Source organism: Engystomops pustulosus, chromosome 3, assembly GCF_040894005.1.
Source record: "Engystomops pustulosus chromosome 3, aEngPut4.maternal, whole genome shotgun sequence".
NCBI lineage: Eukaryota > Metazoa > Chordata > Amphibia > Anura > Leptodactylidae > Engystomops > Engystomops pustulosus.
Genome location: NC_092413.1, coordinates 69,216,366 through 69,235,303, shown reverse-complemented (window position 1 = coordinate 69,235,303; position 18,938 = coordinate 69,216,366). Strand labels below are relative to the sequence as shown.

Here is an 18,938-nt window from a genome sequence, read left to right as displayed (position 1 = left end):
AGCCACAATTTTTCAATCTCCATCCATTTGGAGAAAGCCCACAAGGTGGACCAAGCCGGAATTCGTCTCAGGTGGGTCGCCCAATAATACTTAATTATGTCTGGGACTGACAAGCCTCCTCTGGACTTATGGGATAGCAAGACTGATTTGGAAATCCTATGTCTCTTTTTGGCCCAAATAAAGTGCAAAATCATCGCCTGCAGAGATCGCAGGACGCTCAACGGGATCGACACCGGTAAAGTCTCGAATCCGTAGAGCAGTTTGGGCAAGATGGTCATTTTGACCGCAGCTATCCTGCCAAAAAGAGACAGGGGGAGGGAGTTCCACTTATCCAGCAGGGTTTTTATCTCCCGGAAGAGACCGGGGAAATTCTGCGTGTAAAGGGAGCCATAGGAGGGAGTCAGCAGTATCCCAAGGTATTTGATGGCATCTGTTTTCCAGTTATTCTTGATGGTCAATTTAAGGTTGTCCACTAGGGGTTGCGGTAGATTAAGCGGCAGGGCCTCCGTCTTGGAGGTGTTGACCTTATAACCGGATAGACGTCCGTACTGTAACAACCGAGCTTGCAAATTGGGCAGGGAAATGAGGGGTTGGGTTATTGTAAGTAAGATGTCGTCCGCAAACAGCGCCAATTTAAATTCTTTATCTCGAAGAGCAATGCCGTGTATGTTAGGATCTTGCCTGATGATGGAGGCCAGGGGCTCTATGCACAGTATAAACAGAAGAGGGGATAGCGGGCAGCCCTGTCGGGTACCATTTCGAATCTGCAGAGGTGGGGAAGACGCATGTGGGAGCTTAATTTGAGCTGTGGGATTTGAGTATAGCCCTTTCAATGCCTGAAGGAAGGGACCTCATATGCCTATTTGTTCTGGAACATAAAGGGCCAACTGAGGCGGTCAAACGCCTTCTCAGCGTCCAGGCTCAAAACTAACGCTTGATCACCCCGTTTGTTAACCAAATCAATCAGATCAATTGTTCTTCTGGTGTTGTCACCCCCCTGCCGACCAGGGACAAATCCCACCTGATCTTTATGGATCAAATGGGGGATCCACTGGATCAGATGGTTGGCCAGTAATTTCGTAAAAATTTTAAGATCCCTGTTCAAAAGTGCTATTGGCCTATAATTAGCACACTCAGTCGCATCCTTCCCCGGTTTGGGGATGAGGGTAATATACGAATGGGTGAGGGTCTCAGGCAGGGGTTCACCTTTAAGAAAGATATTAAATAGCTTTGTCATTCGGGGCAACAACACAACAACAATAGGTCTGATAGTATAAGTTTGTGAGTCCATCCGGCCCAGGAGACTTCCCATTAGGCATATCCTTTATTACCTCTCCTATTTCATCCGGTGTTAGTTCTGAGTTAAGGGCCTCAACTGCCTCCCGGGACAACCCTGGAAGGGAGCAGGAGTCTAAGAAATCCACCTAAGCTGCATCCCTGTGATTTTCATCTCGAGGTAAGGTGTCCGGCAGGGAGTACAATTTGGCGTAAAAATTGTGGAAGCGGGATGCTATAGCCCTTGGGTCATGTAATAAGCCCCCATCCACGTCCCGTACGACATGGGGTACCTGATGGTCTCTTTTTTTCCCTCAACTGTCTCGCCAACAGGGAGTGTGGTTTATTGGCCTGCTCATAATACTTTTGTCTAATAAACACAAGTAGCTTTTCTACCGCTTGGGTTTGAATTTCCCGGAGCTGCTCCCTCGTCTCTGTCAGCCGGCGTAGGCGACTCAAAGTGGGTTAGCCAGGAGTGCTGCCTCTTGTTTGCCTATCTCTTTTCGCAGTTCCCCTTCCAGGTGCAGCCTGTTTTTTTTGAGTCTGGCCCCTTGTTCCATAGACTCCTTGTGAGCCTCCCATATCATAGGGATGGAGGGTATAGATTCCTCATTGAAATGAAAGTACTCTTTCAAAGCTGCAATAAGCTCTTCCTTAATTAGGGTTTTTTTTTAAGAAGGGACTCATTTAAGCGCCAGTGACAAGCCCTGACTGAGGAAAAATCCTCCTTGAGTGCTAGATGGACAGGCGCATGATCTGACCACGAAATATCCCTCTGCAGATTGCATCAACTGCAATATTTGTATGTCCCCGAACCAGTAATCGATCTGGGTGTGCGTGCCGTGTGGAGCGGAATAGAAGTTGAAGGAGCGGTCGCCTGGATTACCCAGGGTCATACCCTCCATAGGTCATACAGAGCAAATCGCCGGACAACCCTACAAAAGGCTGTCGAAATGCTGTTTTGGGATTTTGCTGGAGGTGTTGGGTTGATTGCTAAGTGGTCCATAGTTTCTGAGAAAATTACATTGAAGTCACCCCCTAACAGTAATGGCGCAGGTGGAAGTTTGGCTAATTTGTTCAGAACTTTGGTGATAAACCGAACCTGAGACTTATTGGGGGCATACAAATTGCATAGGAGAATTGGCGACCCAAACATTTTACCCTGAATGATAATATATCGCCCATTGGGATCCGAGGTCACCGATTCCGGGACAATGGGACAGGAAGTAGAGAATAAGATCGCTATTCCCACTTTCTTATTGTCTGTGGAGGCCATATAGGAGACGGGATATAGGTGCCTCGCGAAGTTTAGGTTCCCTGTGGTGTCAAAGTGCGTCTCCTGCAGGAAAACTACATCAGCTCTAGACCTTTTCAGCTCATTGAGCGCTAGGTGGCGCTTACAGGCTGAATTGAGCCCCTTCACATTCAAAGTCAAAAACTGAACCATGATGAGCTAAACAGTTAGGGCGTGGGTATGGTGCGGCTGATATACCCTAAGCGGGTTTTACCTTAGACCGGTTTCTAACGGGCGAGGTCTGTACACTGCTACTGCCACACATCCTTTAAGTGCAGTGAATGGAGTCCCGTGTGCACAGCACCCTAGAACAACAAGGAGACAAAAACTACACAAACACAGACACAACAAATACCTAGGAAGACAAACACTTGATCCGAAACAACAGGAAAGGGGGGGCAGATAAAATAGAACGAATCCAAGAAAAAAGAAAAAAAAAGGGGTAGAGGGAGGGAAAAAGGATGGAAGAAAATAGAACAATCAATCTATAACTAGAGAGAGGAGACACCTCCTGTCTCCAGTGTAGGCCTAATCAGCTGATCTACCCCTAGACTCGAGGAGTACTGTCGGCTGGTCCAGAATCCTTCACCACCTAAGGGTTAGGAGGAAAAGGTCTGAGCAAGACCTACTTACCGAGGGTGTCTTGGCAACGGAAGCCTCTAAAAGGCTGTAAACCTTGTAATATACAAGTCGATAACAGCTTAAGAAAAGGATTAAACAACAGAATACAATAAGACATCACACTGGGAGAAGCACTCCAGCGCCGTGTTCACGCAGTGCCGTGTTCACGCAGCACATTCAGCAAAGGTCGCATCTTCCTCCTCTTTTGAAGCGTAATTCCTGACAAGTCCTGGTAAAGCTGCACCTCTGCGCTGTTAAAGGTGAAGTCTCTCTTTTTCCTTGCCAGAGACATAATCCGCTCTTTTAGCTCGAAGTCATGAACACAGCAAATGATATCTCTCGGGTTCGCCCCCATCGATTTAGGCCTCAGTGCTCGGTGAGCCCTGTCAAGCTTAACTTGTGTCGCCAGCTCATCCAGCAATGCAGAAAACAAGGCTTGAAGAGTAGAAAGGACATCTTCCTTACCCTCCACTTCGGGGATGCCCCTCACCCGAATATTGTTGCGTCTGCCCCTATTATCCAAGTCTTCCAGATGTCTGGCCATATCTTGTATCACGGAGGACTGGGTACGCAGGGCTTGTTGCGTGTGTGAGATTTGGCGTTTTGTCTCTGCTTGTTCAGCTTCCAGACTGCCAATTTTCTGAGTCATAGACTGGATATCGCGCCTCATCTCCGAGAATTTGAAAGTTTCTTTAACATCCGCAATCAGACATTAGTCCTCTAAGTCCTAAAGTCCTCTTTAGTGGGCAGATTCTGTAAGTGAGTGTGCCAGCTTAAGTCAGGGGCTTGTGTTCTCCTACCCGCAGCAGAAGCGGTGAATTGTTGCTCGGGTGGGGACTCCCATTCTGGTGAAGGTGCCGCATACCGTGCCATAGCAGGGGTAGCACTTATGTCATCTCCAAATGACTGTGACAGCGGAACATACAGAATTCCGGGTGTAAACACCCCTGGTTGCGGGATAATAGGAGAGCTGAGAGGCGGCACCTTTGTTTGAAAGTCCTCTTGGTCAGATGCCGTGAGGGCCAAGCTGTCCTTGATAGGCGAGTGATGGGTAACTTGGGAAGGTTGCTCACCTTCATTCTGCTGCCTGTCAGAACCCTGCTGTGATTCCTGTGTCGATGCGCAAGAAATTTGGCGCTGCTGCGCCAGAATGGAGCCCTGCTGTATTTGTGGCGCAGGGGCGCCACGATGGCGACCGGAGACCGCATGGTGCGGGGAGGCGGCCGCATGGCCTTGTACCTGCGGCGGCTCCGCGGTAGCTTCTGGGGAGCCGCGTTTGCCTGCAGGAGCTGTGGGCGACAGCTTGGACCCTGGAGGAGCTGATGGCGCCATTTTCGCCGGCATCCTGCTACTGGGTGCAGGCCCCGCCGGCGGTTCAGTGGCGGGAACGGAGCGGAGGTACCGGGTGAGTGCCGTAATCCCTCCTGATGCAGCTGATTTTGGTCCAGGGGTCTTCACTCCCCTTGCAGGGGTCTTTCTGGGTTTGGGGGCCAGGGTAGCTCCTCTCTTTTGGGTTGAATCAGGCACCGGGGTGGCAGAGCTCTCTCAGTGTGCGGCCATCTTCCTTGAGGTCCAGCCACGCCCCCTGAAAGAGGATATTAACCTGGGGACATTGCTCTCGTGTGACTGGGCACCCTGGGGTGCAGCGTTCTGTCACTCTCATCTCTCCTTTCTACTGGTGGTTAGGTCTGGTCAAGGATTAAAGGATTGTGAGTTCCGGCACTTCCTGTGCCCGAAATAAGTCATCACATCTCAAGCCAGCAGGTCTGTTGCTGCCACTGTCAATACCCAGCTGTACATGGCCATGCACTTTATTATAGATCTTCTGCCGTCTTCCGGTAATCCTGTAATATCTATGTGGTCACAGACTAGTTCTCTGAGATGTCCCTTCGGTACAATGCCATCAGCTGGTCATCTCCACCAAGCTACATTGAAAAAGTCATTCATGCAAAAGCCCCGACCGAGTATTATGTGTATTTACTGTGCATACATTTAGTTTGTCCAACATTTCTGTGATTCTGTGATTTCAAAATATTTTTTAAAGTTGGTCTAATATAATCTAATGACTTTTGTTTTCCTTGGCTGTAAGCCAAAGTCATCAACACTAAAATATATAAGCACTTGAAAGAGTTAACCCCTCCCACGACCCACAAGGCCTTTTTTCATTTTTGCTGTTCTATTTTTTACTCCCCACTTTCAAAAATCTCTAACTTTTTTTTATTTTTCCATGTAAGGAGCTTTATGACAGCTTGTTCTCTATTTAACAAATTGCACTTCATAGTGACGGTATTTAATATTCCATGCCGCATTTGCGCCATATTCTTGTGGGCTTGGATTTTATAGCTTTCACTGTGGAATGATTTGAATTTTTAGGTTTTTTTAATACATTGTTTTTTACTGTTTACTGTACTTTAACCCTAGGTTGTCTGATTGATCCTACCAAATACTCCCATATTACAGCATGGCAGTATATGGGGATTTTCTACATCATTCATTACAATGAGCAAATCACACACTGTAATAAATAGGTCAAAACCAAGCTGTCATGACAATCTGTCACTGCCCCCGATGACATCACAGGGAGCGGCGATAGTATCCACAATTATTTCACAAAAGACAAAGAAAAGTGTGTATCGATACAATAAATATCTACATATCATTACATATCATTACCAGAGATGAACGAGCACTAAAATGCTCGAGTGCTCGTTATTCGAGACAAACTTTTCCTGATGCTCGAGTGCTCGTCTCAAATAACGAACCCCATTGAAGTCAATGGGAGACTCGAGCATTTTTCAAGGGGACCAAGGCTCTGCACAGGGAAGCTTGGCCAAACACCTGGAAACCTCAGAAAATGATGGAAACACCATGGAAATGGACAGGAAACAGCAGGGGCAGCATGCATGGAAGCCTCTGAGGCTGCTTAATCGCACCATTATGCCAAAATTATGAGCAACAGGCTTAAAACCAATGGGTGGCAGAGAGGAACCAAAGGAGGTGAGCAAGAAGCGCTGAAATGATTTCCTATGTGAACAAAAGGTTGACGGTATATTTAGTCGATAACACAGCATGGTAGCGACATAGTGACCAAGTTCCATAACGTATCTAGTGAAACACCCGAAAAATGAACCTGACACAGCTCTTTTGATAAGGGGACGACATGTGGAGGCAGCCATGGAGACGACTTCCATGATAAAGAGTGACAGTATGGGGCATCCATAATGCGCTGCTATGATTGCAACTTAAGGTCTCCAGCATGGCGGTGACAGATGGGCCGAGTTCCATTATGTATCTGGTGAAACAAACACCTGAAAATTCTGCCTGACACAGCTCGTTTGATAAGGGGATGATGTGCTGTATATCCTCTCGCACTCCAGGGTCTGGGGTATAGACAGTTGAAAGTTGCGCATGGAGACATTGGTGGATGCTGTGGAGGATCATGGAGGCGAAATAGACAGGAAACAGCAGGGGCAGTATGCATGGATGCCTTTGAGGCTGCCTAATCTTGGGATGGAGCTGGCGGTCCGCTGCCAGGCGAGCTTTCGCCTGTCCAAGCCCCTGTCTCTCGGCTCCTCCCCACCCAAAATGGGCCTGGGGCCAGAAGCGTTTACTTTGAAAAAATTATAATTTTCAAAGCAGGCGGGGGCTACAAACAGCACTTCTAAGAACCTTTTGTATAAGATCAAGTGTAGTACTGTTCTTATAAGTTTTGGTTATGGCCGGTGAGGGGAATGTAAACAGATGCGCAAGAAGCGCTGAAATAATATCGGTAAATGATAAAAGTTTGCCAGTATATTTTGTGGATTACACAGCAGGGTGGTGACAAAGTTAACAAGTTTGACGTGGAAGCCATGAAAACAACCCAAAATTCTGCCTGACACAGCTCGTTTGCCAAGGGGAGGATGTATGGAGGCAGCTATATGGACGACTTTGGGAGGCAGCTATGGAGAGGATGTGTGGAGGTAGCAATGGAGACAACGTGTGGAGGCAGCTATAAAGACGACGTGTGGATGCTGCTATGGAGGCAATTAAATTTGGATAGTGCCTGTATGTGGCAGTCCAAAAAAGTTTTCAAACCAGAGGAGCAGGTCGGTGGTCCTCCAGAAAAATTAACTAGATTGAGTGCCTGTATGTGGCACTCCCAAAAATTGTTTAAAAAAAGAGGACCGGGTAAGCGTTGTCAGTCGACAGGCGTGTACGCTTATCGGTGATGATGCCACCAGCTGCACCGAAAACCCGCTCAGACAACACGCTAGCAGCAGGGCAGGCAAGAACCTCCAAGGCGTACAGCGCCAGTTCGTGCCACATGTCCAGCTTTGAAACCCAGTAGTTGTAGGACAATGGTATGGTCACCTTTGTCACCTGTCCCCAGTCTCGGCAGAGTAGGGCTGATCTTTACAGAAAGATGGTGAGGGAGTACAGTGTCTTGCTGGGGTGACATAAAACTGGCAAAGGCCTTGTAAAGCGTACCCCCTGACAGTGCTGGACAAGCTGCCTGCTCGCCTACTCTCCCTCGCTACTGTCCCGCAGAAGTACGCCCTCTGCCGCTTGCGCTGTCAAAATGGAAATACTGTTTCGGCTTGTGCACCAGGGCCTGCTGGTGTTCATGCATTCTCACACTCCTTTCCTCTCCAGGGATGAGTGGAAAGATTTTACTTGTACCGTGGGTCCAGGAGAGTGAATACCCAGTAATCGGTGCTGGAATAAATTCTTTGAACGCAAGGGTCACGGGATAGGCAGCCTAGCATGAAATCCGCCATATGCGCCAGAGTCCCAACTCGCAAGAATTCACTCCCCTCACTGGCCTGACTGTCCATTTCCTACTCCTCCAACTCCTTTTTTTCTGGCCATACACGCTGAACAGTGAAGGACTGAGCAATGCTCCCCTCTTCTGTCTCACCAACATTCTCTTCCTCTTCCTCCTCATCCTCCTCTACCTCCTCCGATATGGGCTGAGAAACAGACCCGAGGGTGCTTTGGCTATCAACAAGGGAATCTTCTTCCCCCATCTCTTATGACGAGCGCAAAGCTTCTGACTTCATGCTGACCAGAGAGTGTTTCAACAGGCCAAGCAGCGGGATGGTGAGGCTGATGATGGTGGCATCGCCACTGACCATCTGTGTTGACTCCTCAAAGTTACTCAGCACCTGACAGATATCAGGCATCCACGTCCATTCCTCATTGTAGACTTGAGGAAGCTGACTGACCTGACTACCAGTTCTGGTGGAAGTTGACATCTGGCAGTCTACAATCGATCTGCGCTGCTGGTAAACTCTGGATAACATGGTTAATGTTGAATTCCACCTCGTGGGCACGTCGCACAACAGTTGGTGAGCGGGCAGTTGGAGGCGGTGCTGCGCTGCTCAGAAAGTGGCAGCATCTGTGCTGGACTTCCTGAAATGTGCACAGATGCGGCGCACCTTCGTCAGCAAATCAGACAGATTGGGGTATGTCTTGAGGAACCGCTGAACTGTGAGATTTAACACATGGGCCAGGCATGGCACATGTGTCAGTCTGCCGAGTTGCAGAGCCGCCACCAGGTTAAGGCCGTTGTCACACACAACCATGCCTGGCTTCAGGTTCAGCGGTGCCAGCCACAGATCAGTCTGCGCCGTGATGCCCTGTAATAGCTCTTGAGCAGTGTGCCTTTTATCGCCTAGGCTCAGCAGTTTGAGTACCGCCTGCTGTTGCTTAGCGATGGCACTGCTGCTAGGCCCCGCAATCCTTGGCGTCGGCAGTATATGACCAGCCCCCGGTTCAGACTCGGTCCCAGCCTTTACCAAGTTAACCCAATGTGCCATCAGCAATATATAGTGGCCCTGCCCGGCAGCACTCATCTACGTGTCCGTGGTCATATGGACCTTGTCAGAAACGGCGTTGGTCAGGGCACGGATGATGTTGTCTGACACGTGCTGGTGAAGGGCTGGGACGGCACATTGGGAAAAGTAGTGGCGGCTGGCCACCGAATACCGAGGGGCTGCCGCCGCCATGAGGTTGCGGAAGGCCTCGGTCTCTACCAGCCTATAGGGCAGCATCTCCAGGCTAAGTAGATTGGAGATGTGGACGTTGAGGGCTTGGGCGTGTGGGTGGGTTGCACTGTACTTCTTCTTGCGCTCCAGCATCTGGGGTATGGAGAGCTGAACACTTTGCATGGAGACATTGGTGGATGCTGTGGAGGATCAAGGAGGCGAAGGTGTGGTTTTCGCACGGGAGGTGTTTGGGCCGGGGTCCTGGGCAGGGGGCTGACTAGCAGAGGCAGCAGATTACACAGGGGAAGGAGCAGTGGTGTGGTGGAGGTGAACGGCCTTGGCTCCATTGACCACCACCAGTATGCGCAGGCATATGAATGCTAAACACCCGTTTAGCATTCATATGCCTGCGCATACTGGTGGTGGTTAAGCTGGTAGTGGTGGAACCCCCCTCGGACTTGCTGCCCTGACAAAAACTTCACCACTGTCTGACAACTGTGTCTCCTCATCGTCCGACACCTCTTTACACACTTCTTCCACTACGTCAACAATGTCATCATCACCCACAGACTGCGACCGGTGGAAACCTGGGCATCGGAAAAGAGCTCAGCAGCAACCAGACAAGTGGATTGTGACTCTGGGAAGGGTCCAGAAAACAGTTCCTGAGAGTATGCCGGTTCAAATGCCAAATTTTCTAGGGAGGAGGCAAACTGGGGGGAAGGAGGCTGAGGTGGAGGAGCTGGAGGAGTGCTGATTTCGGTGACATGGGTGGACTGCGTGGAAGACTGACTGGTGGACAAATGCCTAGAAGCATTGTCCGCAATCCACAACATCACCTGTTCACATTGTTCTGGCCTCAACAGTGCTCTATCACGAGTCCTAGTAACTTGAGACATGAACCTAGGGAGTGTAGCTCTGCGGCGTTCCCCTGTTCCCTCATCAGCAGGTGGTGTCTCACCCCGCCCAGGACCACGGCCTTTGACCCCTGATGTAGTTGGACGCCCACGCCCTCGTCCTCTACCCCACAGTTTAAACTGTAAATTTTTTTGCGTTTTTTTGTGTTTTTGTTTTTTTAACAAAACGATGCTATCCTATTGCTATGGCTAGTTTCTAACCTACACTGAGCACACAACAGGATTTTGTGCTGTGTCTGATGACTTTTAGTTTTGAAAAAAAAAAAAAAAGAAAAGAAAAAGCAGACTGTGCCTAATTCAATCAAACCCCTAATAAATTGTCCCACTTAGGTGTTTGAGATTGATATGTGTGTCAGAAGAGCTAAACAGAACGTTCGCAAGTCTCTCTACAAATTCGTCACAATATGGTACTAGCTGCACTACTATTGCCAGCAAGGCCAGCCACAAGCAAATCAACAAAAAATAAAATCTATAACGCTATTGTAGCCCTAAGAAGGCCTGTTCGGTTCTCGTATGGCTAGTTTCTAGCCTACACTGACAGCACACAACTGGATTTTGTGCTGTGCCTGATGACTTTGAGTTCTAAAAAAAAAGAAAAGTAGAAAAAAAAAGAAAAAGCAGACTGTGCCTAATTCAATCAACCCCCTAATAAATTGTCCCACTTAGGTGTTTGAGAAGGATATGTGTGTCACTAAGAGCTAAATATAACGTTCGCAAGTCTCCCTGCAAATTCGTCACAATATGGTACTAGCTGCACTACTAGTGCCAGCAAGGCCAACCACAAGCAAATCAACAATATATATATATATAACGCTATTGTAGCCCTAAGAAAGCCAGTTGGGTTCTTGTATGGCTAGTTTCTAGCCTACACTGAAAGCACACAACTGGATTTTGTGCTGTGCCTGATGACTTTGAGTTCTAAAAAAAAAGAAAAGTAAAAAAAAGAAAAAGCAGACTGTGCCTAATTCAATCAAACCCCTAATAAATTGTCCCACTTTGGTGTTTGAGATGGATATGTGTGTCATTAAGAGCTAAATATAACGTTCGCAAGTCTCCCTGCAAATTCGTCACAATATGGTACTAGCTGCACTACTAGTGCTAGCAAGGCCAGCCACAAGCAAATCAACAAAATATATATATGACGCTATTTTAGCCCTAAGAAAGCCGGTTGGGATCTTGTATGCCTAGTTTCTAACCTAGTAGTAATATGGTTTTTTAGAGGGTGACACCGCGCTCCATGTAAATGGGGCTGTAATCCAGATTATAGTTAGGATACAGACAGTCTTAACACAAGTATGTGTAACAAAAAATGTGTAAAATAGGAGTGTAACAAAAAAGCTGCTGCGTCCTCTGGTTGTCAGGTGATGGAACCTGAAGTATATGGGAGAATTATTGGATATTATAACCAGTGCATTGGTCGTGCTGCTCGTAGTGTAAATCTTAGTATAAATCTTAGTGGTGCAGATAAATAGCAGTTACTCTGCAAACAGATGTAAATTTTCAATAAACAACATTTATTACATCATAGATTTTGAGTACAAAGTATTGGTAAAACGGACAACGCGTTTCGGGGCGGAATTGGCCCCTTCCTCAGGTTCAGATGATTCTGTAACATGTAGAAGTGATGAGTCGTAACTAAAGCCGTTACTGAAGACATTCAGAAAAGTGGATTATTACAATCGTAATGACTATAGGTGATGTACATATCATGATTCAAGTAGTAGTAGTCCATATGGCTATGTAAGAGTAACAATAATAAATAATAAATAAAAATACATAAGTAGTAAATAGATATATGATCAGTAACAAATAAGTACAGATAAAAACAAAAAAAAAATTCATAATTATTACAAAGTAGTTAATAAGGAGTAATCTTAAAATTACCAATAAAAGTCATAAAAATGAAATTTATCAATGTTATCTTAAAATTGTGTAGACATAGTATAAAAAATATATACCAAAAATGTATATGTATAGGTGGTACTGACCTCTCTGTACTGGAGGGTGGGGAGGGATTACTGAGCGTGAGATTGCCAATGCTAAGAAGTCCCTGTGAAACTGAAAATTATAAATGACGAAACTTAGTGAGTAGAGTGGATGGAAGCGTAGCATTGGTAGAAGGCGTGGAGGGAGACTTACTCAGTATCCTGTCAGTTCTGGCCGGCAGCAGCTGACAGAATGATCGCTGCCGGTGGCGGACGGAGGTATATATAGTGGTGGGGGAAAGGAGCGCATGCGTACTTTGTGGGAGCCATCGTAGTTAACTGCGCATGCGTGAATTGCGGGACTGTTCATGTGGATTGATATGGCTGGGTCATGATGATGGTAGGCTAAGGAAATGTATCAGAGTATTTGTATTATGCCGGCAGGGGGGGGGGAGAAAGGGGGAGGATGTAAGGGGAGGGTTGATTGTGAGCCTTAAATATTGTGTTAAGAATAGTAGAACTTAGTGAATAAGGTTAAACCTAGATTGGGGTGACGATGCTGGGTCTTAAAAAGGGTTCCGTAAAGTAATATTGATATCATACTTAATGTAGTTTCTAACCTACACTGACAGCACACAACTGTCAGTGTGTGACAGCACACAACTGTCAGATTTTAAGTCACTTTAAGTTTAAAAAAAAAAAATCGTCAGACTGTGCCTAATTCAATCAAACCCCTAATAAATTGTCCCACTTAGGTGTTTGTCACTAATAGCTAAATAGAACGTTCCCAAGTCTCCCTGCAAATTCCTCATAATATGGTACTAGCTGCACTACTAGTGCCAGCAAGCCCAGCCACAAGCAAACAAAAAAAATATATATATATAACGCTATTCTAGCCCTAACAGGGGCTGTTGGGTTCTTGTAGACTCACTCCTGCCTAACAGTAAGCTAATATAACACCCTTACGCTATCCCTGCAGCAGCAGCAGTCTCTCCCTAACTGCATCCAGACAGAGAATGATGCGAGCAGCGCGGGCAGGGGCTAGTCTATTCCAGGGTCACCTGATCAGGCCAGCCAACCACTGCTATCGACGTGTAAGGGTACCACGTCATGCTGGGTGGAGTGCAGAGTCTCCTGGCTTGTGATTGGCTCTGTTTCTGGCCGCCAAAAATCAAAATGGCGGGAGATGCCATTTTCTCGAGCTGGCGAAGTATTCGTCCGAGCAACGAGCAGTTACGAGTACACTAATGTTCGAACGAGCATCAAGCTCGGACGAGTGTGTTCGCTCATCTCTAATCATTACCATACAACATATAAATTTAAAAACACCTTGAATGTACATCAGTACATATAACCCAGACCCATGTATGTGACCCCAATAAGTCCATACATATCACATTGCACCAAAAGCAGATATATATATTATTGCCACATTTGTGCAAACAAGTGTTTTGGATGCCACAAGGTAGAAATCTGCTAGAGTCAAAAATAACTCCCACAATACAAAAAAATGAGACACAGATGGAATAGATGACACACTCTTAAGGAATATTATACCATTATTTGTCAATGGTACATAGTTATCAATCCAGAATTCTATCAAATAAGAAGAGAGTTTAGGGCAATGTGCTAAGTATCCCACACGCTTCAATGCGACTTCCTCGGGGCTCCGTTTTCCAAGTAAAGTTGATGACTGATATATAGCGTCAGCATGGGTTTATGAGAGATCGGTCCTGTCAGACTAATCTGATTGGTTTCTACGAGGAGGTAAGTTCAAGACTGGATCTGGGGGACGCTGTGGATGTTGTATATCTGGACTTTTCAAAGGCATTTGACACCGTGCCAAATAAAAGGTTGGTATATAAAATGCGACTGCTGGGAATAGGAGAAAATCTGTGTATTTGGGTAAGTAATTGGCTTAGTGATAGAAAACAGAGGGTGGTCATTAATGCCACATTCTCAGATTGGGTTGATGTTACCAGTGGAGTGCCACAGGAGTCAGTATTGGGGCCACTTCTTTTTAATATTTTTATTAATGACCTTGTAGTGGGTTTACACAGTCAAGTTTCAATATTTGCAGATGATACTAAGCTGTGTAAAGTAATAAATACTGAGGTCGATAGTTTAGCATTACAGAGGGATTTGTGGAAGCTTGAGGGATGGGCAGAGAAATGGTTGATGAGGTTTAATGTAGATAAATGTAAAGTTATGCACTTGGGCCATGGAAACAAAAAGTATAATTATGTTCTAAACGGTCAATTACTTAGTAAAACTGAAGCTGAAAAGGACTTGGGGGTATTGGTGGATGGTAAACTTAATTTTAGTGACCAGAGCCAGGCGGCTGCTGCTAAAGCAAATAAAATAATGGGATGTATCAAGAGAGGAATAGATTCTCATGATAAAGACATAGTTTTGCCCTTACACAAATCCCTGGTCAGACCACACATGTAATATTGTGTACAGTTTTGGGCACCAGTGTATAAAAAGGATATAGTAGAGCTGGAACGGGTGCAGAGGAGAGCAACCAGGATTATTAGGGGAATGGGGGAACTAGAATACACTGACAGATTAAAAAATTTGGGATTATTCAGTCTAGAAAAAAGACAACTGAGGGGAGACCTCATTACAATGTACAAATACCTGAACGGACAGTACAAGGATCTCTCCAAAGATCTTTTTATACCTCGGCCTGTGACCAGGACAAGGGGGCATCCTCTACGCCTAGAGGAGAGGCGATTTTACCATCACCATAGACAAAGGTTCTTTACTGTAAGAGCAGTGAGACTGTGGAACTCTCTGCCGCAGGAGGTTGTTATGGCGGACTCTATGTACATGTTCAAGAGAGGCCTGGATACCTTTCTGGAGAGAAAAAATATCACAGGTTATGGGGATAAAACATTTATTTAATTCTTAAAGGTTGGACTTGATGGACTTGCGTCTCCTTCCAGCCTTATATACTATGATAAACCTCCCCAGGGTGGTTGTTTCTCCAATCAGTACCATTTACGTACATGCTTATGCATACCTGATCAGTACACCTGTGTATCTGAGTGGAGTGTTGTTAGCAAGTCCATACATAATATCGCGAGATCACTGATATGTTTGACACACATATCTATCTCAATTCGCGAGACTCAGAGACAGGCGATTAAGCGCATGCGTCAAGGCTTCCTTGTATCTTAGCAACCATCCAGCATTCTCTCATTATGTGCAGGCGCTTTTACATCACTTTTCCTTTTTTTCACTCTTGTTATGAAACTTTTTCGTTCCAGTGGATGATAACAAGCAGCAAAAATAACAGTAAAAATATAAACAATCATACTTAACATGTGGCTGATTAGGAGGGTCCCGCACTGATGAACGATCAGTTGTCCGGCTTTTCCTATACTTTGATTTTGATATGAGGAGCTAGGAAGGAGGAGAAAATAAGGCGACTAGGAGCAGTCCCTAAGAGGGACATTTAAAGTATGTGTATAGAGGATACCACTGGATACACCATCATGAGAAGGTAGACCTCTTTTTGGATGCCGAGTTCCCTAAACAAGGAGTAGGAATGTCACGGGTGCTCCCGTGATCCCTGTCTCGGATCGCGGGCGCACCCATGGTCCTCCGTGTGCCCGCACTGCAGCCCCGCCATCTCTCTTACCTCTCCCGGATCCTGCTCTTCCCCGGACTGCAATGCACGCGCGTGCCAGCCTCCTAGAGCTCGCGCGCGCGGCGGCTGCTGAAAATTTAAAGGGCCAGGACACCGCTAATTGGTTGAACTGGCTGAAAACCTCCACTTTATAAGCCGGCACCTCCCTTCCTGTGCTGACGGATCTTTGTGCCTCATAGCCCAAGAGAAAGCTTCCAAGCGAGTATTCCTGAGTTCCTGTGTATTCCTACAGTCCTGTGTTGCCGTGTGACACAAGTTCTTCCGTGTTGCTGTGTTCCTTGTGCCTGTGTATCATTCCCACCTGCCTGGACCTCCCGTTGCTGACCCCGGATTTGGACTTGACTTTGCATCTCTGCGGCTTGCCCTGACCCTGTGCCTGGACCTGACCACGAGACTGTTTTCCACTAAGGTACCTCGACCTTGGCTGCCACCGCGGGCTAGTCGCACCTGGGAATGACCCGGTGGTATCCTGCCACAGCAAGTCAAACCCGCTTTGTGGCGGGCTCTGGTGAAAACCAGGTGCCACTTAGACTCCGCTACCCAGGTGTCGGCTAGTTCCATCTCCCTCGGTGGTCCAGAGGATCCACTGATCCTGACAAGGAGTTTGATTAAACAAAACCTCTTTTGTAGTAACCTTGAACGCTACAAGACTTGGGAATACCAAAGGTTCTTTAGACACTATCTAATATTCTTACTGTTTATCCCTTTCAAGGAATGCATACAAATCCCCTTTTTTTTTGGACTGATCAGGATCATTGATAATAACTATGGATGATATCCCAAAGATTTTTGAACTGATACCTGGGGAGGAAATAAATCTCCCAGGTGATAGACAATTATAGTTCATGGAATTTAAAAGAAGATATGGATTGTATATTCTCATTTGGTTGTACCTGTATAACTATGAATTGTATACTGGATACCAGACATTACTGTTTTCATGGTTAAGATCTTTTTCTCCCCAGGGTGGCAGCCTTAAAAACCCGTAGAAGTTTATCTGCAAATACACAAAATTAAATATAATACTTGTATTCTCATTTCCCAAAAATCTAGTATTTTGCATTGACTAAACATGCAAGACTATACTGTACCTTTTTATGCTTTGGTCTTGAAGCGCCTGCGCATTACGAGAGAATGTTGGATGGTTGCTAAGATACAAGTAATCCTTAACGCATGCGGCTAGGGCTTGCCTTTCTCTTGCCTTGATCTTGCAATATTATGTATGGATTTACTAACAACACGGGACTCAGATACACCTGTACTGAACAGGTATGTATAAGCAGGTACGTAAATCGTACTGATAGGACAGACAACCACCCTGGGGAGGTATATATTAGTCATAAACTTTACTTGGAAATCGGACCCCTGAGGAAGTTGCATTGAGCGACGAAACGCGTGGGGTATTTCATCACACACTTCTTATCTGAAATAATTCTTGATTGGTAACCATGCTCCATTGACAAATAATGGTCTAATATCCCTTTAGAGTGTGCCATCTATTCCATCTGTGTTTCATTTTTTGTATTGTGGGAGTTGACTCTACCTTGTGGCACCCAAAACACTTGTTTTCACAAATGGGATATGTGGCAATATATCTATATATATGTATCTGCTTTTGGTGCAATGTGATATGTATGGACATGGGGTCACATACATGGGTCCGGGTTATATGTACTGATTTACGTTTTAGGTGTTTTATATGTTGTGTGAAATAAAGTTTTGTAGATATTTTTTTGCCTATATACACTTTTCTTTGTCTTTTGTGAAATGGTTTGTTACTCACATTAGTATGTTGGCTTGTTGCATATTATAGTGTAGCTTTTAGATAATTAAGCTGTACAGATTTCCTTTTTCATATTGATCGTATCCAGTATGGCGGCGGCCATCAGGATCTAAATGCCTCCGGCGGCATTGCTGAATTTATTTAAAGCACAGACCACAGGTGTTACCAGTGGGTATTTGCTGCAATATGCGTTTCTCTTCCTGAACTGAATTATTGAAAAAAACCTTTTTGCTGATAGTCTAAATTATTGGGGAAAACGTATTAGTTCGGATTGCTATATTGTGGCCCACATTTGCTAAGAACAGTGCAAACTGCACTTTGTACATGTGCCTATGAATAGTGCGCTAGATTCATGTTTTCTGAAGCCCGTTGTTCATGAATCAGGCACCCTGTGCACTGCTCCGGCACAGTGCACCTTTAACGTGGTCCTTGCAACACTGTTCTGTTGGACCTTGCGTATTATATATGGTGCACGGTCCGCCCAAGCATCGGAACACCCATTTCAGTGCAGAAATTTATGTTACATGAGGAAAAATGCACCCTTAGTAAATGCGGGCTAGTACAGTATATGTATGTTAGAAAACAGATAGAAGGAATGGAATGCATAAAAATAGGGTGCCTTACCAAATGTACATAAGAATTAATGTGTATTTCCTTATCTGAGGTGTTCTGAAAAGGTCTGCAAAAGATGGAACTTTCACATGATCTATTTCTTCTGTTTCCATCAGAATCTGTACATAATAATAATAAAAAATTATTAGAAAATAAGACCCCTTTCACATTAGCATTTTGCATGCACAAGTTCTGTGTCTGTTTTTGATATTTAGAACTTGCCTTCCACAATGACTCATTGTAGTCAACGGGTTAGGTCAAACTTGCTTTTTTTTCATGCACACACACACACTTTTTTAACCCCATAAGTCTTAAAATTGACTTTTTACCAGCTCATTTGTATGGAGATTACAACTCAATACCATTCCATATGGGCTTCTACATAGTCCCCTGACCATAATAATCCTGTTTTTTGTAAGAGAGGAAGTGCTAGGGATGAAGTTGGAGTCATGTGTTGTCTAATCTTCTATCATTCTGTCCAATCAGCAGCAGGCAATGTCAAAGAAGCTACTAGTCACAGCAGTTAGCTGGGATTCCTCTATGCTCATCAATAGTCTTTGATCAAACACATTCCGCTAATATTCGGTTTACGTTGGGTCTACACCATGTTTACCTAAACATGCAATTTGAAAGCAAACGCGCTTTGAAACCCAATATGATAACTTAAAGTATAATGATTTGAACGCAGATGCAATGTAAAGTTAAACTCAATGTTAGCGCAAAGTGAGGGAAATAGAAATGTAACTGCAAAATTTAGCAAAACTGCAAAATCGTTCATGCGCAGAGAAGTCTTTCAAGCGCAGTCGGCAGGTTACTAGTGGGAAAAAGAAGGAAAGATTTTACGCACATGCATACATTTTGCAGACAACCATCCGTGGTCACCAGCTGTC

General features: G+C 45.4%; 1 protein-coding gene across 2 annotated transcripts in view; it reads right to left on the bottom strand.

Moving 5' to 3' along the window:
* The window catches only part of SLC22A2 (solute carrier family 22 member 2), a 524,556-nt gene that overhangs the window by 310,798 nt on the left and 194,820 nt on the right, over positions 1-18,938 (bottom strand). For both annotated transcript variants that reach the window (XM_072140991.1, XM_072140993.1), the window contains one exon: positions 18,061-18,167. In XM_072140991.1, coding sequence (XP_071997092.1) covers positions 18,061-18,167 — 107 coding nt within the window. The remainder of the gene's footprint in view (positions 1-18,060; positions 18,168-18,938) is intronic.